This window comes from Podarcis muralis, chromosome 2 (assembly GCF_964188315.1).
Source record: "Podarcis muralis chromosome 2, rPodMur119.hap1.1, whole genome shotgun sequence".
Classification (NCBI taxonomy): Eukaryota; Metazoa; Chordata; class Lepidosauria; order Squamata; family Lacertidae; genus Podarcis; species Podarcis muralis.
This window is the reverse complement of record NC_135656.1, coordinates 77,550,942-77,575,828: the sequence shown is the minus strand read 5'-3', so window position 1 is coordinate 77,575,828 and position 24,887 is coordinate 77,550,942. Positions and strand designations below refer to the sequence as shown.

General features: G+C 40.3%; 1 protein-coding gene across 3 annotated transcripts in view; it reads right to left on the bottom strand.

Annotated features, from left to right (window-relative positions):
- Positions 1-24,887, bottom strand: part of PPARG (peroxisome proliferator activated receptor gamma) — a 61,888-nt gene that overhangs the window by 2,611 nt on the left and 34,390 nt on the right. For all 3 annotated transcript variants that reach the window (XM_028718910.2, XM_028718911.2, XM_028718912.2), the window contains 5 exons: positions 21,140-21,370; positions 20,250-20,419; positions 19,110-19,248; positions 12,631-12,830; positions 5,851-6,301 (listed from right to left, as the gene is read on the bottom strand). In XM_028718910.2, coding sequence (XP_028574743.1) covers positions 5,851-6,301; positions 12,631-12,830; positions 19,110-19,248; positions 20,250-20,419; positions 21,140-21,362 — 1,183 coding nt within the window. In that variant the 5' untranslated portion in view covers positions 21,363-21,370. The remainder of the gene's footprint in view (positions 1-5,850; positions 6,302-12,630; positions 12,831-19,109; positions 19,249-20,249; positions 20,420-21,139; positions 21,371-24,887) is intronic.

The following is a 24,887-nucleotide window of genomic DNA, read 5'->3' as shown; positions in this document are numbered from 1 at the left end:
TAAAATGACAACAAATATGATTTTTACCAAAGCTATACCATGCACCATAGATGGAGGAAATAAAACAGAACCAGGAAGGAAGGAAGGAAGGAAGGAAGGAAGGAAGGAAGGAAGGAAGGAAGGAAGGAAGGAAATAGATCATAGTTATTTCTTTTTATTTAAAAGAGGATTTGCAGTCTAATCCAAAATGACTGAGGTAACAAAAGGGTGAATTGGCAGTGGATATGGCAGCTGGCTTCTATCTTATTAAGTTTTATATATATAATCAATAGTGACTGTCCAAAAAATAGGAAAATCTGTAACAAAAATTATTTTAAGGATTTTTGCCCCGTAAATCATTATTTCACTATCAGCAATTTAGAACTATAAACCATACACCCTGGATTAGCTATCAATTTGTGTTTTTTACCTGAGGAGGTAAGCAATATCATATATGTTTGTGTGTGTGTACACACACATACACTGAGAGAATGAAAAAGTGTAAGCAGAAAGCCACTGAAAAGGAATATTGCACACATAAAAAAGAACTCAACATTTCCAAAATTGACTATCAATAATAATTTATTCAATCCTTTCTAGATATATCTTTATGTATGAAAGGTCACAAAGTATGCATTTCTTCATAGTTAAATGATGTGGCAGTTCTTAATATTTACAGATGTTACTATTTTGGCTTTTCAGGGATAGTGTAGCTTTAAACATCTGGTTGCCAATCTACAGTATTACCCTGAAACATCTGGATTCCGGATGTGCAGCAATATAAAACTCAAACAAGCATGAAGTCTATAGCCTATTTCCAGTGTTTTTGAAAAGCTAGAAAATTCTCATTTGTTTGCCTCACTTAAGAATTAGTATTTTAATGAGGCAAGTTCTTTCTAAAATAAGACTGAATGAAGGGAATCGTGATGATTTTCAACCTATTGGGTGGAATCCAGCTAGTGTCAATCTGCTGAAAGGAGGCATCTGTCAGCAGAACGGGGATGGGGGCAATTTCTCCTTCCCACTGCAGAACCCTGAGCAATGCCTGCCCCCATTGATTCAAAGAGTTATGGGAACCTTCAAGGAGGAGACGTTGCCAAAAATTGGCCCCTTTTCTGTTCTGATGATGGATGCCGTCTGTCAGCAGGGTAGTGCCATTTAGATCCCATCCTCCCTAATGAAACATAGTTGGAATTTGAATAGCGACGTTGGAGTATTATGAAAGGAAAATAGGAAGCTGCCTTCTACTAAGCCAGACCATTGTTGTCACTGACTGGTGGTGGTTGTGGCTCTCCAGGGCTCCAATCGGGGGTCTTCCTATATATTTATCAATACAGTTATCAAAATATTTCAGGGCAAATTGAACAGTGGTAACAAAGCATGAAGACTGAGGGCTAAAACTACTGACAGTGCTAACGCTCTCAAAATTAAAGTGACATCTGAACCACTACAAATTATCTACAAGTTTTAACTATACAGCTCAAAATGGTGGGGCTGAAAAGGACGAAAATGGTTAGAAGAATGTCTTTTCTAAATGTGGAAGCATCTTTTGTTCCTCAGCATTTTCTCAGAGTTAATTGTACTTTCTGTTAATCATTGACTTCTGAAATGTTCATAAGAATGATTTTATGTTCCATGTACACATGCAAAATTACTGTGCATTTCTTATCTCCAAGAGAAATTGCTACTGAAAGTCAATAGGTATTTGGCTGAGAACCCTTATCATAGTGCTGGTATGAATCAGGCATGACTCAGCAGTTGCGTGCTTAACCATAATGAGTACAGCACAAATCAGGTTTCGGGCTTAAAGAAATTATCCTCAGATGTACATATGATTAAATGTGTTTCATTTTTCTATGAGATCAAAAGAACAAATTCTGAAAAGGTAGGAAGGGATGGTGGTAGCTGGTGGTTAGGTTCTCATCTCCTCCCTTCCAGCTTGTGAGCAATCTTTAACCATTTCATGTACTGGCAGAATGACAAAATAGGGATTAAGAAACTACAGTTTAAAATAGGTTAAGCATATAAATACTTTACACATTTATGTGTACAACACACACATAGATTCTGCATAAAACCTCTGTTTTAAAACTGCAGTCTTTAAGCCATTTGTTCTCTCGGATTTTAAAGTGGTTTGTTAATGTGTTACATTATTCAAGTGATTACTGCAATTTTCACTTGCAAACTTGAACGTGTACTACTTCACAAGAAACCGCCACTGCTATTCATGTCCTAGTGATGTCCAGACTAGAGTACTGTAATGTGCATTATATCTGAAAGACAGTCTGGAATACAGTTAGTACTGTAGAGAAGATTTCTGTTACTGGGTGTGGACTGGCAAAAATAAAGCTTTGAAACTGGCATATTATACCTACACTGTTTACAACTTTGCTTACAAGATAAATCAAGGTGCTATTTTTCATAACTGCAATACTAAATGCAGGGAGAATCCTTGCCCCATATGGACTCATAGGAATCTTAAGGGCAGTCACTGAGAATTTGCTATCAATTCCTTCTTCATAGAAGGCAAAATTGTCACCCTCCAGGAATACAACCTTTTTTGTGGAGGCATTGGAATAGTGGAATGCATTTCCTTGGAAGTTTCATCTATCTTCTTCTTACGTTTTCTTACCAAAGGTAGGTAAACACACACATTTTTAATTGTGACCTTAGGAATGTGATGATGCTTGCTTTCCCGATGTTATTATTTGGTTTTCAAAAAGTTTTTATTAATTGGTGTTAGCCCCACTCTGCGAACCACTTGGTGAACTTTTTGAAACTTGGGACAGAAATACTGCAGATTTAAAAAAATTACATAGTCAGCCATAATGATTCATGGCATTTGGGAAGTGACAAGCTTTCTGGTGACCTTAGAGGTGGGGCACGCACATTGGGTGGCTTGGGTGGAAGGAAAGATGTAACCTCATTCTCCCGCACTCTGAATGCCGCTATCCCCATCCACAAAACCTTAGAAGCTTCAAATGAAATAGATGGGATTCCACATAATCTCATTTCAAAAAGAGGGGATTTCAAAATGTTTTATACTCTAGCAGAAAGTGTTGCCTTCAGCCTCTTCCCTCACCTTTTCATTCTGTTAAAGACCTTATTTATTTTTTCCAGTAAGCTTGTTGATGTTTAAGTGGGTGAGTATAAGCCTAAGGATTTCGTTATCTGCTGCCAATGGGCAGAATTCAACTAAGTTGTGTGCATGGAACAAGGCACACATGCAGGGCACTATGTGGAATTCCACCCAATGTACCCTTGATATCATTAGAATAGATGATAAAAGGTAAAGGTACCCCTGCCCGTACGGGCCAATCGTGTCCGACTCTAGGGTTGTGCGCCCATCTCACTTAAGAGGCCGAGGGCCAGCGCTGTCTGGAAACACTTCCGGGTCACGTGGCCAGCGTGACGAAGCTGCTCTGGCGAGCCAGCACCAGCGCAGCACACGGAAACGCCGTTTACCTTCCCGCTATAAAGCGGTCCCTATTTATCTACTTGCACCTGGGGGTGCTTTCGAACTGCTAGGTGGGCAGGAGAGAATAGATGATAAACAATATTAATTAAACTGGTAGTCTATTGACTTCAGTGGGTCTACTCTGACTCAAGTAGATCTAACTCACTGAAAATAAAAATTGCCAAATGAGATACCACATAAAATATTTGGTATTTTGAGGAAGGTGCAGACTGTTAATAAGTGCTAAATACCTTTGACAGTTAAATAAACTTTTGTAGGCAAAGGAAGGATATGTCTTGGGATATACAAATCAGAAATTTGTACAACTGGACATACTTTATATTTGTAGCTACTAGATCAGCTTCAGAGGCACCGATGACTGAAGTATTAACCGTTTTGTAATTCAGTACTAATATTTATAATTAACTATATTTGTCAAATTAATATTACTTGTAGTTGGGGAATGAGGCTCACATTAATCAAAAGACTTTAGCGTTATATTATACTGCTAGGAGGCAACATTTAAAATAACTTTATCTAATAGAAAACAAAACATTTCTGAAGTTGTACAAATCCCAGTTTGCAGTCAAATACTGAATTCTATTAAAGCAAATAAGGGAGTTAGCAGTATGTTTCTCATTTGTAGACTTTTCATTAATATGGGGAAAACACTCCCAAGACCATTGGCTCATATTATAAAAGGCCCTTTTGGGCTTCAAAATTTCATTGTAGCTATCCAAGAAATATAGCAGGGATCCCACTTGCCTTTAGTCAGTTAATTCAGAGTGCTTGGGGACCAATTTATTCCAAAACCTTTCTCAAGTAAAGATATTCTGACGGCATATGTACTTGATAAATGTGATTTTAGTTAGTCTAATGAAAACACGTCACAGGACTGGAGTTTCAAGTGAACATGAGAGAAGTGCCAACGAGTGATTAAGCCCTTTAAAACCTGGCCATGTCAAACCATGAAAATAGCGAATGCAGCTGGGAAGCAGGAAAGGAGACAGAAGAATGCAGATAGGATTTGCTGGATGGGCTGTGCTTAGCAATGCTAATGCAACTCAGGGGGACAACAGCGGCACTTGGAGGGTGTGGGACGAGTGCCCTCACTCTGGGGACGCTGGTGCTCCTTGTGGCAAGGGACTGCCATTCAGTTGTCGAAAATCCCAGGTTCAATCTCTGGTATCAGCAGTTTAAAGGATGAGTAACAGGTGATATGAAATGGCTTCTGCCAGAGGCCCTGGAGAATTATTGCCAGAGTAGGCAACAAATGAGCATATAGTTTTGCCTGGTGTGTACGGTAGCTTCCTATGCTATATTTTGTGATGAGGCCGTCAAGGTGAGGGCCATGCGCAACAATCTGAGGTAAACCAGGTGCCATGGAATGAAACTAGTACAGTAGTTAGAACGAACCAGGAGGCAAGATTGAGGAACCAGCTTGGTGTCAGGGCTGAAGGGCAGCCAAAGGACACAGAAACACGACAGAGCTCAGGAATACTTGTTGTTCAAGCAAGGGTTAACTTGGACAGATAGACCTCTTATACTACTTCCTGTCCAACGGCCAGCTTGGCTAGGCAGTCAGTACAAGGCCTGAGGATACCAAGATGCTTAGGCATATGGGCAACATGCAGTTCAGGAGCTCACCACATGGGGCAGTAGCTGCATACAGACCAGAGCAGCTGCTGACAGAAATCCCTAGAAATCTTGGAAGATACTTTTAACCTCTCAGGAAGGGCAATTTCATCTTTCATAAAGGCAGATGCTTTATTGGCCTTCATTTATTTCCCCACCCTTTCATATTAAGCACAGTGATCAAAGCAGGAGTGGTGATGGAAGATTGCTCCAAGTGAGACTGCAGTACCTGGTGGATCACTCCTTCCCATTACCCACATCAACACATATCATGCCAGCAGTTGCATCATGTGTGCCATAGGGTTTAGAGGGCTGTTTTGCTTCCAGTGGCTTCTGTTTCAAATCAAAGGAATATGCAGGTCAATTTAACCGCATACATTCAAAGCACATTTGAAGTACACAGCTACCCACAAAGAATCCTGAGAACTGTAGTTGAACCCTCAGAGAACTACTGCTCCCAGCCTCCTTAACAGACTCAAGTCCCCAGGACACTTTGGGGGCAGCCATGTGCTTTCAACGTATGGTGTGGAAGTGACCATAGTGTGAACTGGACCTTCAAAGGCAAGAACCTACTTATCAAATAGTTTCAGAGTTAACCATGAGGATCTCAAGGCAGCTTACCAGGACTCAGTAAACCCAGCCACCATTTCCTTTCCTGCAGAAACAGGTAAGGCATCAGGCCCTTTGCAGGGCAAACTATACAGCTAGTGTGCTGAGATATGCATGGTGGCTCAAGGTTCACTCCAGCCCAAGGATAACTATGGTTGTGTCACACTTACCTCCACTAAGAATGATGACAGCTATAAATATTGCCAGGTCGCTGTCGTCTAATTCCAGTGCGTTGAATTTGACAGCGAATTCAAACTTGGGCTCCATAAAGTCACAAAAGGGTTTCCGGAGGCTCTTCAGGAACTCCCGAGTCATGAACCCTTGACCATTGGAAATGAGAACACCATCTTTATTCATCATGGAGGCAAGGAGTGTGTAGATGATCTCATGAACCCCATATTTCAGGAGAGTTACTTGGTCGTTCAGGTCTAGATTTACAAAACCTGGAATGTTTTTGGCAAATTCTGTGATCTCTTGAACAGCCTCGACGGAACGGAACTGGCAGCGCTGGAAGATACGGATGGCAACCTCTTTATTCTGCTCTTGCATGGGGGTCAGATGTTTGCACTTGATCTGGTCTTCTCCCATCTTTAAGGAATTCATGTCATAAATGACAAATGGCTGAAAAAGGAAAACACAGCTGACTGTCAGGCCTCCTTCCTACATAAAGCACACTGTGCTACTGAAACTAGACACACGGAAATTAGGAAGGATGAATCATGGTTCAAGAACAGAAAGAAGTTGACAGGGAATGCGTATGTATTCCACTGGCATACTTAGGGGAGTAATTTTAGGAGTCAAAAGCCTCAGAGAGCAATGAAAGCAAAGAGGGCTAGGATGCTTAAACCATCTGCAAGTGAGCAAATCAGGCCATGACATTTTCCCATGCTTGCAATGAAACTAGGTTTTTGGAGGTAGGCTGCTTTACAAATTGCTCCATGCAAACAAATTGATTTTTGTTCCCCTAAACAAAGTCATAGTTTCCTTTAAGGTAAACTTCAATTTGAAAAAAGAAGTAAACAGACTAAGAACAATGGTTTTTTTAATCATTTTCGAAACACATTATTGTCGTTGATTTTTATTTTTTTTACTTTAGCCTGAAAAAATAATCTTTTTGCAAGAATCCAGAATGATCATTAAGAAACTAACACTCTTTAAAGCCAGGATTTAAATTGCAGTACAAGTGCTTTCCCTAGAAACACACATTACAAAGCATAGAAACTGCAAATTCACAGTGGTGTCATAGTCTAGCAACAACAGCTAGGAAACTACTACGGATGAGACTGGACCCAATTATCTCAGTTGAAAATGTATGACAGCTACCTCAAAATAGTTCATTTCAACCCAAATGCAACAATTGCAAGGTTACAGAAATAATTTCATTTTAGATAACTGAGGATAAATGTGATCAGTTATGCAGTACATAACTGTCCTAAATGTACTTAAAATGTCCATCATGTATAGCCAAGATATTGCTCCTCAGATGTGGTTGGATGACAACGCTCAACAGTCCCAATGGCCAGGGACTTTTTGTAGGACAGTTACACTGATATTTATATATTTCATTTTTGGATCTGAGAAATACTATACCTCATTTCCTTGGTTAAGGGACATTTTTAAAATTCAGTTCCCTGTAAATAAATTTTCCCTATACCTTGGGAAGTATGAAGATTCTGCAAGTAGAGACATCTCATTGATTTTCTAAATATCCCCTTCAGCTCTCTAAAGCACTTCAAGACTTATTCTTATCCATCATGCCAGCAGTATAATGAATATTCTGCTGATGTTGAGGGTCTTTCACAAATTCATACAGCCCCTGTAGCTTGTGGATCTTCCGTATAGGGTTACACCCTAAACCACTGATCCTAAATGCACAGAGGAATTTAGTATTCTGAAGTATTGATATGTTTGAAACATTAGGCATGGGAAACATTTAATCTGGGTTTCCATAGACTTACTGAACACTGCAGTACAATGTAATTACAGTATTCTGAATATATTCTTTAAGAATAATTGTGGTTTTTCAACCACTGCTGAAAAATTATTGTGCCTGAGGTTAAAACAGGTACACTCTGTGGTATCTGATCAAAGATGGATATTTTACATTATGTTTGTGATAATCAAATAAAGAACATGGATATGTAGAACTCATTTGTTCCATTATAATATACTGGGCTTACAGTTACAAATGGTAAAGAGAAGGCACAGCTGCAATACCCACAGCACATTAATTAAACTGGACTGCCAAGTAACTATTTAAAAACCAAGGCTTTCTTATTCACAATTATTCTCATTTATAGACAGCAAGTTGAGTTGCTATTCCAGCAAACTCGAGCAACGTATCATTAATGACATCTGTTCCTATTCACTGCTCTGTTATTTGGATGAAGATATAGCTATAAATGTTAGCAACCTATTAAATAAGATGCTCTGTTCTAAGCAGCATGGAAGAAAGATATTTCACAACAGCCAAGAAAATGTTAAATGAATGTTTCAATTCAGTAAGGAAACATGCAGTGCTGGTGTGCTGGTGTAGCAGGAAGATGCAAACTGGTGCAAATTGGAGAGGCTGAAATGGACTCGGTAACTTGCAAGTTTATTTTGCCATAGCCAGTGAGAGCAGTACATTCCAGAGAAAGGCTGGTTACTTAGTAATTTTAGACTGCACAAACTACTAGAGCATTACCAATCATTGACATGTGACGCAGATGTGGGCACAATTAAAACGAGGAACATAACTTTAAATTGTGTCCATAGTAAACATTTTGACGTTTTCAGAACACAAAGTCCATTACAGTACAAATAATAATAAAAGTTTTACTCATTATTTACTGAATGAGCGCATTTATTCTTACTATAGTGCTTTTAAAGTGTGCTTGAGAAAGACCATTTTACAGGGGGTTGTCTTTTCATTTATAGTTTTATGCTGGTAAATTCTACCCTGGTGGCAGGTTCTTCAATGTTCAGAGACAAACAAGATCACATGAGCACACCCCATATAAATTGCATGAGCAGTGCATTAGCATGATGTTCAAACACCACAAAGTCACTTACATGGTCCAAATTAACTAGCTCACCTTAGCTCACCAAACACAAGATCACTTGGGCAAACTGAACCCTGAAAGCTTTTGCAAATGTTGCAAAAATAAGTAGGGCTATTAGGGATGTAACAACAGTTCTTCAAAACTGACTACTGTACTTGGGCTCCAGTTGTCAAACTATTTCCTTAGGAACAGTGTGGAAAGGGTTTCTGAGCTGAAAATAAATAATCTTTAAGATGGGGAATAAAGGAGAGTATCAACTAATATTCGAGGTATGCACCACTAACTGTGATGCTCCTTTGAGGTAACGCCAAGTACCCATGGGAGTAGCCAGTATTGATGTTGGGCGGGTGCAGAAACGAGCCCCAAAAGGGCTTTGTCCCCAGGAGCTGGTGCTCCTGGTCTGGTGTCTGCCACAATCAGATTATATGGGGCATAGATTGAATTGCTATGCAAGGGGCAGAATGCAGACACTGTTAGGCACCAATAAATCCCAACGATTTCAACCAGGAAGATTTAATCTCATGCTAATTTTCCCATTGATTCGGAGGTACAAATAAGCCGAGTTTGGGGTTCTCTCAGTTTGTCATTTTCCCAGTCTTAAATTTGGTGTGCTACATATATATATATCAGTTGTTTTTTATTATTATTATTATTATTATTATTATTATTATTAGTCCCAACAAAAAAATCTTTAGCATTTTTGTGTGCATTTTGCACAATATACATAATTTTGCCCAATATATATGCTTTTGGAATGAATTTCACTTTCTTATGTTATTTTCACTAATGCATACATTTTGATGTACAATTTCCACCAGTGTCCACTTTTTTGTACAAATCATTTGTGTACAACATGCCTTCTGGAAGTGTGAATTAGGTACTCTAAGCCCTCAACTTACAAAGGGGTTATGTTCCAGGGATCAAGCCTAAACCCAAAATTTTGGGTGGGATTTTTCCTGAATGCCTGGGGCGGTGGTTGTTGTTGTTTTACCAAGCATGTAAAGCTGAAAGTGCGCAAATTAAATGTATGTAAATTGTGGGTATATTAAAATGTGAACCAAACAGAATTTCTTCCCCGTCCCTATTCCATGGTACATGGATTGTGCCAACCCTATCTAAAGAATCAGATGCAATTCAGATGCAATCTAGATAAGAAGAACCTACCACTCATGCTGATTTACAATCCCTTACATCTGAGTACTCCAAAGTTGCAATGGAGTCTGCAGTGTCTGCTGTTGTCCAATAGACAACAGCACAATAAAATGTAATGGCATGATCAAACATGTTTAGGGCCAATTCTGTGCATAAATTAACATAACTGACTCTGTAAAACAAAGGAAGAGGGCAATGAAATCCACAATATTCTATATAAGCCTAAAATAGTTTTATGGTGTCATAATGTGGATTGTAATGCTGCCATGTTTTATAATACAGTAAAGTCACACACAGCAATAGATGTTATATACAAAAATGTTTCGTTATGTGCTTTGATTCTGATTTCTTTAATCCTTCCCATTGCCCATTTAGAATCATTTAATACTTTACATTGGCTCTAGAATCATATTTCTGGTGGTCAGTTTGTTAGTACCACTGCTTGTATAGCCAAACAGCAACACCCATGCAGAACAGGGAGGTATCACAAGGCACTACAAAAAAAATCTGTATTGCTTGTTTTTGATAATGAGTAAAAGGGTGATGAAAACGAGTTTCCTCACCTTTTTGTGGCAGGAATGTTCAAAAGGGAAACAGTCAAGTTCAGCGCAGTGTCCCCATTCAGCAGCTTTTACGGTCATTGGTGGGCACAGAGCTTTGCTGCTTCAGACTATGGGATGCAGGGACAAAATTGGGATTGCTTTCAAGGTGAATCTGTATCATCTACCTGGAGTTACAGGGTCCCGGGTGGTGGCAATGCTGGAAGGCCTCCTTACTCGCATTTTGGGTGTGGCCAGGGCAAGGGAGTAGGCCAACTATTTTCTGTTGGCAGGTTGTCAACCTGTTGGCTGCAGGCTTGGATTGGCCTGCTAAAATTCATTCTTTCTCTAATGGTTTTTCCCTCTGCAGGTGGTTTGTTCTTAAATAAAGGGGTCTGTAGTTTAACTCACACTCTGTATAGTGGGGTAGGAAAGCTGAAAAATATAAACACCCGGCAACCAATGCATCTTTTTCGTTTCAGATAGTATGTGGGTCTAAAAAGCCCAGGACACAGATTTCCACAGCCTTCTAGCAGCTATGGTGGTAACGTATTTAGTGTTTACTCTGGAAGTATATACAGTCATACCTTGGTTTTTGAACAGCTTAGTTCACAAACAAATCAGAACTCGAACGTCGCATACCTGGAAGTAGGTGTTCCGGTTTGAGAACTTTGCCTTGGAAGCCGAACGTCCGGTGCAGCTTCTGATTGGCTGCAGGACACTCCTGCAGCCAATCGGAAGCCATGCCTTGGTTTCCAAACATTTCGGAGGTCAACCGGACATCTGGAACACATTCTGTTCAAAAACCAAGGTACGACTGTACTCAATTCTGACCAAACTAAGCCTCCCGATTTATATTTTCACAAACCCAAGCCTCAATCCTAATTCCTAAAGATACAACTAGGACTGCCCCAACAAAATAGTTTTTGAAACCTGATGAAACCCAAGCCATTTGTCTTGATACTGCAGTTCTTTGTGGTAAAAGTACTTTGATATTGCTCAAGAAGAGTTTTCTTGCCAGCAAGGGCTTTCCTATACTGAGCTGCAAGCCAATTAAGTACATCTTAAATCAATTAATCACGAGTTTTAATTGCGTCATTGATTGTATTGGTTATACTTGCATAAATCCAAAGCTCAGTTGGGGTGAATGTTCCTTAAGCAATATACTTCATTTGATTTTAGACCAGGCATAGGCAAACTCAGCCCTCCAGATGTTTTGGTACTACAACTCCCATCATCCCTAGCTAACAGGACCAGTGGTCAGGGATGATGGGAGTTGTAGTCCCAAAACATCTGGAGGGCCAAGTTTGCCTATGCCTGTTTTAGACAATGCACCTATGCAGAGCAGTGAGTATTATCTTAGAAAAGGTGTGTGTGAGAGAGAGAGAAGGGGGAAGATGCATTTAGTTTTAAGACAGTGCTTGGCACCTGCAGTTTTACAAAGCACTTGCAGTGAGAAATAACAAGAGCTCCATGAGAGGATAATTTTAATGATGGGTGAAGCTCCAGAGGTAGAAATGCCTGTGCTCTTCTTTTACGTTGAGACAAGAGTGAAGCCTGTTGCAGGCCGGAGCCTTGAGTACCCCACTGGAACAAACACAGCACCTCAGATCGCAAATGGAGCAGTCCTTTTACAGATTTTCCTCAGTAAAATAAAACCTCTCTTGTGAGGAAAAAGACATGAGCTGACTCAAGGTGCACAATTTGAAGAAAGAATAAATGTTGGATTTTAGTGTAAAGTGTTACACTTTGCAAAAGTCTGGCGGCAGTACCAGTATGAATCACAAGGAAGGAAGGCCAGAAGCGACATCTGCCTAGGAATGGATCTTTAGGGACCTGGTCTGCATAGGCAGCATACGATGCTCAGGATGTTTGAAATAAGTATTACAGCATCTTCTCTACTGGATAGCCCTGCTGGATTAATGTGGGAGATAACCTATGGAAAACAGGGTGACGGAACAGGAAGAAGTGGGGCTCAGCAAGTCCAAAAAGGTTATGCTGACCTTCGCATTCTTGTACTGCATTCAAATATTTTATTAGGTTATTCAAATAATGTTTACTTATCCTATCTAAAAACATTTCCTGTGTTTCCTAGCTTGAAAGATGTAATTGCCAAATGCAGGAGGCTTTAAAAACAAACTAACATAAAATACTGATCCGTTAGTATGGTAAATCATTTGCCCGAAAAAGAGAATAGGAAGCAGAGAGAACTAACCGATTTGTCTGTTGCCTTTCCTGTCAAGATCGCCCTCGCCTTGGCTTTGGTTAGCGGGAAGGACTTTATGTATGAATCATACAGGAGCTTGGCAAGGGCCCGCAGGTCAGCAGACTCGGGATTTAGCTGGTCGATATCACTCGAAATCTCTGCCAAGAGCTTCTCCTTCTCAGCCTGTGGCATTCGCCCAAACCGGATAGCTGAAGAAAGGAGAGCAGGGAAAGGAAAATGTTACAACAGGAATGAAGCGCAGCTAACATGCAATTGTAAAACTCTTTGCAAATGCTATTTGTATAGGCAAAGTCTCCTTCTACAGCTTTTCAAGATGGATTCTTAAATAAAAAATGGGGAAAGTGTATTAAAAAGAATGGAAACATATTGATAAACCCATAAAATGTGCAGGCCGTGATAGAGCTTCATAGACCAGTTCCTGAGAGCATCTGGGCTTGGCAACCTGAGATCACAAGCCTGCAACAAGTTGTGTGGTTAATTAGGAAAATTTAGAGGTATTTTGTTCATTCGACTAGGAGCCTGAAGAGAAAGGCTCCAATTCATTTCAAGGGCATGTGTATTTGGCAGTTGGGTGTCCAGGTGACTGGTGTTGCCAGCGCCTCATGATTAGGCTGGCCTTCATCAGAGCCGTCAAACATCAATACATCAGTACCAATAAACAAGCCTCTCTGAATCTTAAGCGTCTCTGAAAATAAGTCTCTTGAAATAAAGGAGGGAAAAGTGGGAGGATGAATTGTGGTCAGGCTGTGGGAGTATGCTAGATTAGACATTTGATAAATGAGGTGTCCAACATTATCTCCCTATACACTGCACAGCAACTTTGCACAGTTTCCAAGGGCCATTTTTATTTATATATTTATTTTTAGTATGTGAGCACTCAACACACCCTTGGTTACATCATGTTGCTGGGTCAGAAGCAGCATTTTCCTCACACCTGGAAAGAGCCTCCGATGGCCCCAAACACAAGGAAAACTTTGATCAGCGGCTTGCTTCAGTGCTTGTCACCGGGGATGGACACTGATTTATTTCCATCATAGTTGGCTTTCAGTGAACCCTGTTCCCAAGAAGGAGCACCTCCTGGATCTCCAGCCATTTCAGTCTGGGTACTGGGTACTCTCCTGGCATGTCCCACAGAGGAACTTACGGTCTTCAAACAAAAACATCCTGAAGACCCCAGGCCACAGAGAGGTTAGGCTGGCCTCAACTAGAGCCAGGGCTTTTTCGGCTGTGGCTCCAATCTGGTGGAACGCTCTGCCACAAGAGACTAGGGCCCTGCGGGACTTGACATCTTTCCGCAGGGCCTGCAAGACAGAGCTGTTCCACCAGGCCTTTGGTCAGGGCACAGCCTGACTCCCTCCTTTGGCAATCTTCACAGAACTCTAGCCCAATGGTTGCCATCAATTTGATTTGAATTAATTTTAGAATGGAATGATTTTAGAATGTTGTACAATTTTATTGTTGTTAGCCGCCCTGAGCCCGGCTTTGGCTGGGGAGGGCGGGATATAAATAAAATTAATTATTATTATTACTTTGGGGATCAATTCTTCACACCACCATTAGAACTGAATGGGGCCTAGCAGCTCCACAGGGAGCAGAGGCTCTCTTAGTATGGTGTAAATTTAGACATCTTTCTGAAAATATCCCCTCCCTACGATTTCTTCCAATAGAAACCTTTGAATAAATGGCCTACTGATATTTGCTTTGGACTCCAGCATGCAGTATCCTTTTCCCCCTGCACAGACAGCCTATACATTTCATCAGTTGCCAACAACAGTTGCCAGTGAGAAATCATTGTCAAGCTGCCTGACGCTTTGCTGTTGGGAGGAATGGTTTACTGCGTATCCTCAAACCTCATACATTGCGCCAAAGCCTGCATGTGGAAAATCTCAGCATCCAAATAGGTTGATTTTGTTCTTGCTGGGTGAAATTGTACATGCATTATGTCTGTGATCAAAGTGTTGGATTAAAAGACATAGGAAACCAAAATGTAGCCCTTAGTCTATAGACTAGGGGTGGCTAACCCATGGTCTGTTGGCTATGTCTGGACCCAATAGGGTTTTTGTGGTCACCAAGATCTCTAATATTCTGGCTGAATTGTCCCTCAATGTAGTGCTGCAGAGTGCCCACTGTGGTGTTGTGGGTCATTCACCAGCACTCCAAACCCTGAGCACCTCTGCCTTCTCCCTCTGAAGCACCACCATTGCAAGGAGGTCTTAGTGCTCCAGAAACAGTGAGGAATTGTCAACATGGTGCTACTGTGGAATGTTTTGCAGTTTCAGCTGTATGTATTCTATGTATCTTGAAGAGCTGTGTGCTTCCCTTTCTAAAAGTGGCTACGGTGTTATTTACAGTCTTCATTTCTACCACACATTTCCATGTACTTAGGCTTTATAGCCCTTAATAGAGCAGGCAACTGACAATCCCTGTGTTCCTAAGCTGCCCTGCTGTGTTTGCCTGCAATAAACTCACAGTAAAGCACATTACACCTTTAACAATCTGAGAATTTCCTAGGTAAGTGCTGTAAACCTCAGGTGCTGGAGGTCAGCTTAAGTTGCATTGTGTCATGTGGCTTCCCTTCTCAAGTCATAGAAAGCAACTGTAGATGATGGACAGGATGTGATAGCTAATGGAAAATCCAGACAATCAGGCTATCACCCTAAAATGGCAAGTTCTCGTATGGAAAAATATGGTCAGGTTAAAATTATGTTGTATTCAACAATATATTCAGGTTCGTTAGGAATATGAATAAGAGTTTTGGCACAGCTGAGTTGAAAATTTGTTAGAACTTTCCCGTTGTTTATAAATAGTAATGAATATCATTTATTTTAGTCAATAACTAGTAGTTTCAATGCTACGCTATTTCTGAACACCCAGTGGAATTGATACGTTAATCCAGGCTTCCTCAACCTCGGCCCTCCAGAAGTTTTGAGACTACAATTCCCATCATCCCTAACCACTGGTCCTGCTAGCTAGGGATCATGGGAGTTGTGGGCCAAAAACATCTGGAGGGCCGAGGTTGAGGAAGCCTGCGTTAATCCATACAAATGTAGGAAAGTCTGATCTTTTATGATTTTATCATTTTATTAACAGTGTGATGTTGTGGTCAGATCTTGCACTGAAAATCTGAGGTAGCGCATTTATCAGTATCCTTGTAACTCCGAATAGTGAAGTCACAAACCATTTACACTGTGTTTGCTCTTCCTAGCAAAAACATACAATAAATGGGAAGCCTGTGAGGAGAAAGTTAACCTGTTGGATAACTAGCTAGCATGAAATGGGAGGCGTATTTATCAGTGAGGGTGGCATTTGGTATTACAAAAGGCACAGGCCTGTAGCTGAAAATGGCAATCCATTGTCAAGTACTATACTTTCCCTTTTCATGTAACATAAAACTTACTCCAGTATTATTATACTGTGTTTCTTCTTGTCCTTTGACAGCAGCAGCTAAAGTTCTGGTTTAGGGACAAGGATAAGAAAGTTGTACGACAGTGTTTGCATGTCACAGTAATAGTACTTAAAATTTTACTATGAATGCACAGAAGGCTCCCGCTTTGTTCTTGCCCTCTAGCAAACAAGGGAAACACATCATAATCCCTGTTATATACAAACAAGAGATCACAGTTTCTTGTACTGATAATAAACTACCATGCTGAGCCAAGGTTTGCTCTTGGCTTTTCCGTCACAGCCTGCTTGGAGTGAAACAAACCACAATCCCTGGCTCGGACATAACACTAAACCAGGGATTGTGGTTTGTTTTCTTTGCTGGCTAGAGAGGAGGAGGAGGAACATTGGAGTGATCTCTCCATGCAAAGTGGGCCACTACAGGGGAGTGGAGACGGGGTAACTTGAAACAGGGTTGCAGATCCTCACAGCAGCCACATGACTTGCTTAACAGCTAGCTTTTTCTGGAGTAATATTATACGCCATGGGTTGTAGTCAACTAATGTTTATTAAGAGTAGACTCGTTAAAAATAATTGACCTAAGTTAGAAATGGCCCCTGTTGTCAGTGGGTCTGCCCTGATTAATAGTTAGCTGACTAGTTAAAGGTAAAGGACCCCTGGGCAGTTAGGTCCAGTCGAATTCGACTGTTGGATGCAGTACTCATCTCCGCTTTCAGGCTGAAGGACCTGGCATTTGTCCATAGACAGCTTTTCCGGGTCATGTGGCCAGCATGACAAAACCACTTCTGGCGGAACGGGACACTGTGACGGAAACCAGAGCACATAGAAACTCTGTTTGCCTTTCTGCCACAGTGGTACCTATTTATCTACTCACGCTGGTATGCTTTTGTACTGCTGACTACCGCCCTTAAGCTCTAGTCTATCCTGACAGTTAATATACTGATCAGGATGGGCTTGTGTTGGCAGTTGTGGTGAGCTGTGAATTCAGCAGCTACATGTCCGATACATGGGTGTAGACAGCAGAAGGAGGGCAGGCATCAGACTAAACTTCACCTGATGGTAGAACATTGACAATGACAATACTCTGGATGATGCAGAAACTTATCCTATATTCAAGGGAAACATCAGCACCTAGTTCCCACTCACAATGATGAAGAAACAGCCTAGATCTCCAGTCCACACTGAAAGACAGGGAGCTATAAGACAGCTGCAAGAATTGGTGGATCATACCAAGGAGACGGAGATATAAAACTACTGCCAGATCTTTTAAAGAATTGCTACATTTTCCATTCTGATTCCTAGTATGAAGCATAGGTTTCAGCGGGAGTCACTGTAATTTGGTTTTATCTTTTAAAAGCTTTTCTTAACAAGAGTGGAAGTCTAAGAAGTTCTACAAAAATATTTGTGAAGGTTTTTGTCCTTAAAAAAACAAAACATAAAATCATATTTGAGAGAATATTTATCATAACAATTTGTTTGTTGGTATTAGCATACCAAATTAAGATTTCCTTTTGGCGTCAGCAAACTGCATTTTATTATGAGAATAACAAAAACCACACTGACTATATTTTCCCAGTCATGCCTGCAATTTTTTTCTCTTTGAATTACATAAGTCTTTATGTTTTGACATTCTATTCCTGTTTTCATCTGGCTTTGCCAAGGAAAGTCTCCAGAATCTTCATTATAATTTCTTCTCTCAAGGATTCTGATGTTAGGTATTTTCACATGAATTTATAAAGATAACCTTAAAGGACAGAGAGGATGTATTTTAAACTGTCCTGCGTCAGCACACTAAGTCTTGGCTTGGACCTCACACAACAATAAAGACTAAGCTATCTAAAACTGTGGTCATTAAGGGTGGGAGTAGAAGACCACCATCTTTCCAGATGTTGTCAGTCTCCAACGCCCATCAACTTTAGCTAACTAGGCCAATGGTCAGGGATGATGAGAGTTGTAGTTCAGCAGTATCTGGAAGACCACATGTTGCTCACTGTGGGAACGGAAGATTTTCAACACATAATAGTGGGGGTGGAGGCAGAGAAGATGCTCAAGTCCTTTCCTACCCACCACTTTTCTACAACTCCCCAAATCAATTTTTCCCCACAGACTTCCACACTCAAATTTACAGCTATATGTAATAGAATTTGAGGCACCGATGACAAATAGTCCACTGCTCATGTAGCATATTTTCTTTTATCCAAATGTGTGGTACCTGTGCTGTCCATTTTTTTTTTTTAGTAACCTCTATATTCCATGTATTAGATTGGAAACAGAAGGATACAGCTTATTTCTAAATGTATGCCTGAGATACCATGATGCAATAACAACAGAAAACAGCAGTAGTGATGGGAACTTAAAGAATGATAAATATTGCTTGTGTACAACAGGCACAGCACATAAATAACAGCATATCGCTGACAAATGCAGATCTCAACCAGCTGTTTGGCTTGGTGAGCATGTTTCTTCTTCTTTCTGGAAGGAACTTTGCGCTTGGGCTGCTATGTGAAGTAGCACTTAATGGTCCTGCTTCAGTTTTTGTGATTGCTGGGTTTCAAACAGAGCTCCAGTAACCACAGTGGGAGTGTATCCTAGGAGCAACACTTCACATCATACTCTTCCCTACTCAAAGCTCTATCTGTGGGGTCACATAGAAACTATTCGCCTGTGTGAGCTGGCCCTTGGGCTCTCTTTATTTACAGCCATACACCTAAGTTTGTACACGTAGCTTGTGGGTACTTCAGGATTCATTACTGTTGCTTGAGGCTCAAATGTCTTCAATGGTGTGTGAAGTGCCTTCCATCAGCTTCAGCTGTGGGCCCAGCTATACCCTTATCTGGACAGGGATAACCTAACTTGTGCTGTCTATGTTCTGGCAACCTCAAGGTTAGATTACTGCAATGTGTTTTACATGGGGCTGCCTTTGAAGATGGTTTGGAAACCGCAGGTGACACAACTTGTTTATACATCAAAATATGTCATAATGCCAAACTACTGGAAGAAGAAGAAGAAGAAGAAGAAGAAGAAGAAGAAGAAGAAGAAGAAGACAACGAAAGCAATATTCTCACCATTATGTGACATTCCAACTGCAAGGCATTTCTGGAATCTGCAGTACTGACATTTATTTCTGCTTTTCTTATGAATGCGACAGTTGAGATCACACCGATCATAGATTAACTTTAGCCGGATTGTTCTGCGAAAGAAACCCTTCAATGGGCATGAAGGAATGGGGAGAAAATATTAGTTATAAGGAGTCTTCCATTGCTTCCTGCCTTATCTGTAAAAATGAACATCTATCCATTTATTCCGGAGATACCTGTGCCACAATATGTAAGGGGAAATTATTCACATTACAAACAACAACCCATTGCTCAGAAGTTCAAACAGAAGAGCGAAGTATTTTATAAAATATATTTACTTAAAATAAGGTTGTCTTGGTTTCAATGGATGTTTCCATCAGTGTTTTTTTCCTGGGGGGATGCAGGGGGATACATACCCCTAAACATTTTGTGAATCTAAGTTTGGCCTCATTGAGGGGCAGTATTTCAATATGAGTAGGAAAGTGAGAGTACCCCTAAACAGTTTTTTTAAAGCACTGATTACCATCACAAGCATGCAGGCTTGGAGGTAGCTATGATTTACACAACTACAAGTTACGAACTTGTTACATGTAGGATAGTAGAAAAATATTGACTTTAGGTATAACAATTGTTTATTTTATTGATTGTAACTTTGCAAAAATAATATCCTAAATAGTAATTTGGAGAAACCTATTGTTTAAAAAATATTTACAGCGCCGTTTTAAAGAAATGCATTTCTGTAATTTGAAAGACTATGTATGACCAAAAAAAAAGTTATAGCTTGAACAGCTTTGGACGTCTTGTGAGAAGTGTGATTTCTGTTTATTTGGCGGCCCTTGACTGTATGAGAGACACTCTCCTATTTCTGTTGAACTCCTACCTGAAGATGCATTTTGTCTCCTTAGAATATTATGATTCAGCTTCCATTTCAACTAGAAATGGAAGGCATTTCTAGTTGAAATCAGCTTAGAAATCAGCTTAGAACAGATAAAACATGTGAAAGTTCCATGTCCTGTTCACTCATCAGAAGCTGTGTGATCTCGCATCTCAGATCATGGCAAAGGAATAAATGTTTTGAAATGATAGAAAACTTTTTAAAAGGGACAAATTTTACTGAAGACTGCCTACCTTGCAGCCTTCACATGCATGCACTCCGTAATGGAATCCAGACGCTTTGTCTCCGCAAACCCTGCATTCAATAGCCATTAGAGAATTGGAGGTCTCTTCATGAGGTTTATTGTACATCTGCACTTTTTCTGAGAAGTATGGTGGAGAAGGAGGCTCGATCTTGATTTCATCTGAACAAGAGAAAGAGTTTTAAAGGGGAATTAAGTGTAATCTTGAAATGCTTGTCAACATAGGTAAAACTGGCAACAGATCTATCTAGTTACAATTAGCAATCAATAAATTAAATGTGCCTATGAATAAATGTACCACATCTAGCAAAGGACTATGGAGAAGGTATTAGGTCAACAGCCTGAACTATGAGCTGGGAATGTTAGGGGCAAATATCATTTCAGTCATTAACTCAGTGGCATGTCTTGAACAAACCACTGGCCAGGTCAGATGTCATAACCAAATCATGGTTTCGCCCTCAGACTCACACACCCATTTCTTCCTCTATCTTCTCCTCTCCACTCCGATCGTAAACATCTTGGCCGACAATTTGTACAGCCTAGATGTTACAGCAAAGTACAGCTGCAGTAATCATAGTTTGCTGTGACATGCAACCTGGAAAATTTTTAATTGCCACAAATCATAGTTGGCCTCTAAACCAGAACTGGATATCTCATTCAAACAGTGGTTTCAACTGAGGTAAACATACAGGGTTGTAGGCCTGATCAGAATAAAGACATCCTAGTTATATACATTTATATAAAAATGTAAATAGACTATATACTATGTTTAGTTTAAACAAAAGGGGAGAGCTTTATGTTTCAGATACACTATTGAAAATGAAAGATCCATAAACCCTTCCCAATGGCTAAAAACAACCAAACATTTGAAATCTGACATACTTTGGCATTCTTGAAACTTCAAGTCGTATTTATAGTCAACAGTCATCTGGTCAGTTCTTGTGAGAGGAGGAAGGTCCTCATAATGTTGTGAAGAAAGGCTTGAAAAATCAACTGTAGTGAAAGGCTTTATATCAAAGGAATGCGAGTGTTCATCCATCCCAGAGAAGTCCACTGGGCTAATTCCAAAGTTCATGGGCCAAAACGGCATTTCTGTATCAACCATTGTAAAGCCTGAAACAAAAGAGAGATGAATGAGAGATTTTTTGGGGTGGGACTACATGAATATAGTTCCTTAATTAAACATGGCCAACATAAAATCAATGTAGTGGGAAAACAGTAGTAGTAAAAAGAAGATGAGCAAAATGGATGCACAGAAAGTAGGGATGGATGGATATATCAATTTCAGCTTCTAATGTTTTCAGTTTTAAAGTCCAGGTCTCTGCATTTGCATATCAGAAGTACTCATGAAAATTCATCAGTGAATTTCTACTAATATACACATATTGGTACGCAGGTTTGCCTAACATACACATTTCTGCAAAGCAATTTCCTCTAATATAGTACGTTAGAATAATAGAATCATAGAGTTGGAAGGGATCCTGAGGATCATCTAGTCCAACCCGCTTGTTATTACTTTCAGTAATATATAGCTTTTGACGCATACTTTACTCTAGCATATGCGTTTTTGTTGACGTTACTTGGTAGGCGATCTGCATTGCAAAATTTGAAGCCATGCAAATTTCAAAGGATGGCTGTTTTTCAGTTTGCATATTGCTTCAGAAAGTGTGGATTAATTAGGTTCCCTTTTAAATGCAAACATAATTAAATTTCTTCCCCACCCCAACAGAAAAATAGATGAAATCAAAATAGAAAGTCCATGTTCCAAAGTGAGATACTTTGGCGCGCACACAAACAAACAACCAACAGATGACCATGCCAGATGTGTAATGGCTTTTGAAACAACCCACATTTGCAAAGGCAAGTTTACCATGCTGCTTGGGTAAGAGAGCACTGTTTAAGAAACGAGTCAAAAGCATACATAGGACATAATAAGCAGTTGTTCTTTGGATCCCAGCCAACATTTGTGCCCTGAAAATTGCCAATCCACAGCTAACCAAAAACAGAGAACATAGCAAGGCCTGTTCCTGAGGGAAACTTGCTGCATCATTCCATTGAATAAAATGTGAGGATCTGAGTGATATATTGCTGTTCTTTAAAAACAAAATGTACTTTTGCAAAAAGCCCATGCCTCAAAATAGGACTGGTTAGGAGAACTTATTTTTATTATCTCTGGTTTTTATTCTGACTTGGATGGTTTTAATTTATCTGCTGTATAATCTCTTTTTTTTCCTCTGGTAGCAGGGCTAGAAATCCCCCTTCCCCTGCCTGCCTGAGACAGTGATGAGGCACCTCATCACAGAATACTGTACCATGCTGGGCTAGATGAGCCAATACTCTGACTCAGTATAAGACTGCCTCATATGTTTCACTACTGGCATGAGAAAAGACACATAATTTTTCTAGCCACCTAGCAAAAGAATCTCCAAATTGACACAGTAAATCTGGAACAATACCAAACCTTGATGAAAAATAAAATAAAATAAAATAATCAGGGAATTGCAAAAGGAAATGGTTACACTGCGCCCTACTTAACAATAATTAAAGCAAGCATTTATATAGTGAATGTGTGGAGAAACTTTGGTCCTCCAGAATCTTCTGAACTACAGTCATACCTCAGGTTGCGAACATGATCCATGCGGGAGGCACGTTCGCAACTCACAGCGCCGCGTCTGCGCACATGCGTGACGCGATTCTGCGCATGATGTCATTTTGTGTTTCTGCGCATGTGCGAGTGCTGAAACCCGGAAGTAACCTGTTCCAGTACTTCCGGGTTTGGCGTGGTCTGCAACCCGAAAACGCGCAACCCAAGGTATGACTGTATTGCAATTCAGATACCTCAGGAGGCTCAACAGTTCCCCACACCTGATATGTGTGCATTTCAAGCACATTTACCACACAATCCTTACTATCCCTACTTAGACATAAGTCCTACTGAATTCACTGGGGCTTACTTCCACATCAGTGGGGTTAGAATGGCAGCTTAAGTACTTCTCAGGAACGCTTACAAGAAGTCTGCAACGTAGTCCAGAATAAATATATAACATTGAAAAGGGTACAGGCTGAGACCACCTAGATGGTCTTCTGAAAATACAAACTTTACCACTGTAACACCATCATCATTATTAAATGTATATACATCCCTTCATCAAAAGATCTCCGGGCGGTTTACAGAATAAATTGCAAGACAAAACACAAGTAAATAATTAAACCAAAACAACAAAACAATAACACCCCACTCCCCACAGACACATTTAAAAGGCTGCAGAATATTAATCAGCCTAGTTGAAGAGAAACGTTTTTGCCTGGTGCCTAAAAATATGAAGACCCCAGGCAAGCCCCACCTCTCATAATCGATCACATATATCAATTGAATCAACATCAACATCGGGGGCCCGTCCCCTCAAATATTTTATGGGGGGGGGGCAAAGGGACCTCAAGGAGGTCCCTTGGGAGTTGAATTAGAACCACAAAATACCCAAGATTAGAACTAATCTTGTAAAAAAAGAGTAAAAGAAGTAAAAAAGAGAGGCTTACTTAGCTTGGGTATTTCATTTGAACTTGGGACCTGTTGGCATGTGTGGACTTTACACCTTTATGTAATAAAAACCTGTCTGACTCTGTTTACTTTGAACCAGCTAACACCACTATGTCTTTTCCTAAGCAGCTTTTGGCGAGAAAGACAGCAATATTTTATCACGTATAACGTTATAAGAATAAGGAGGAGAGGCTTGTGTCAACTTTTAACTTCCTCTGTGACATATGCAAACATTTCACAGTAGCTGGTGCCACTGCTAAGGCAGCAGATGTCCTCTGTGACCTGGGTGAGTCTGGGCATGCCTTTAAGTTTGCAATCCTAAGCATACGACTTTGGAAATAAACTCCCCTGAAACCAATGGGATTTTCTTCTGAGTAAACATGTCTAGGAGAAAGTTGGAAAAATACTGTTGTTTTGCTTTTAAAAAGCAATTACAACACACTTTATTCGGGTAAAAGTCCTGAACATATAGGTCAGGCAAACTTGGCCCTCCAGATGTTTTGGGACTACAACTCCCATCATCCCTAGCTAACAGGACCAGTGGTCAAGGATGATGGGAACTGTAGTCTCAAAACATCTGGAGGGAAGAGTTTGCCTGTGCCTGGTATAGGGTATACTTTTGAGTCAAAAGTTTTGACTGGTGGTACTCTTGTTCAGCAAAGATAGCTTGACTAATTCTAGAACATTCTAAAGCAAAACTGGAGTAGGAGCTCAAAGAAGCAGGAGGGGTGAAAGGATTCCTTGCAAAGCAGTAACTTAAAGCGATTTTACAGCCACTCCCCATCTCTTTAGAGCCTAGAAATTATGCAGTTCTGTGAAGCGGACTTCTTTCGCTGAGAATTTTCAATATCTTCACAAAACTCTTTGAGGAAAAGCCATGAAATAAAGTCAGTTTAACTTTGTGGGAAGATGGGGATGGAAGCCTGTGAGCTGCACTGCCACCTTGTCCACAAACATCAAAGCACTACTATTTGATTTACTGCATCCTGGAAGCCATCCATGTTGGGATCCATCATCTGCTGCTCCATCACAACCACACTTTTCTTCTCAGCCATTGCAAGAGTCCCATATTGATGCAACACAGCTTGTCCA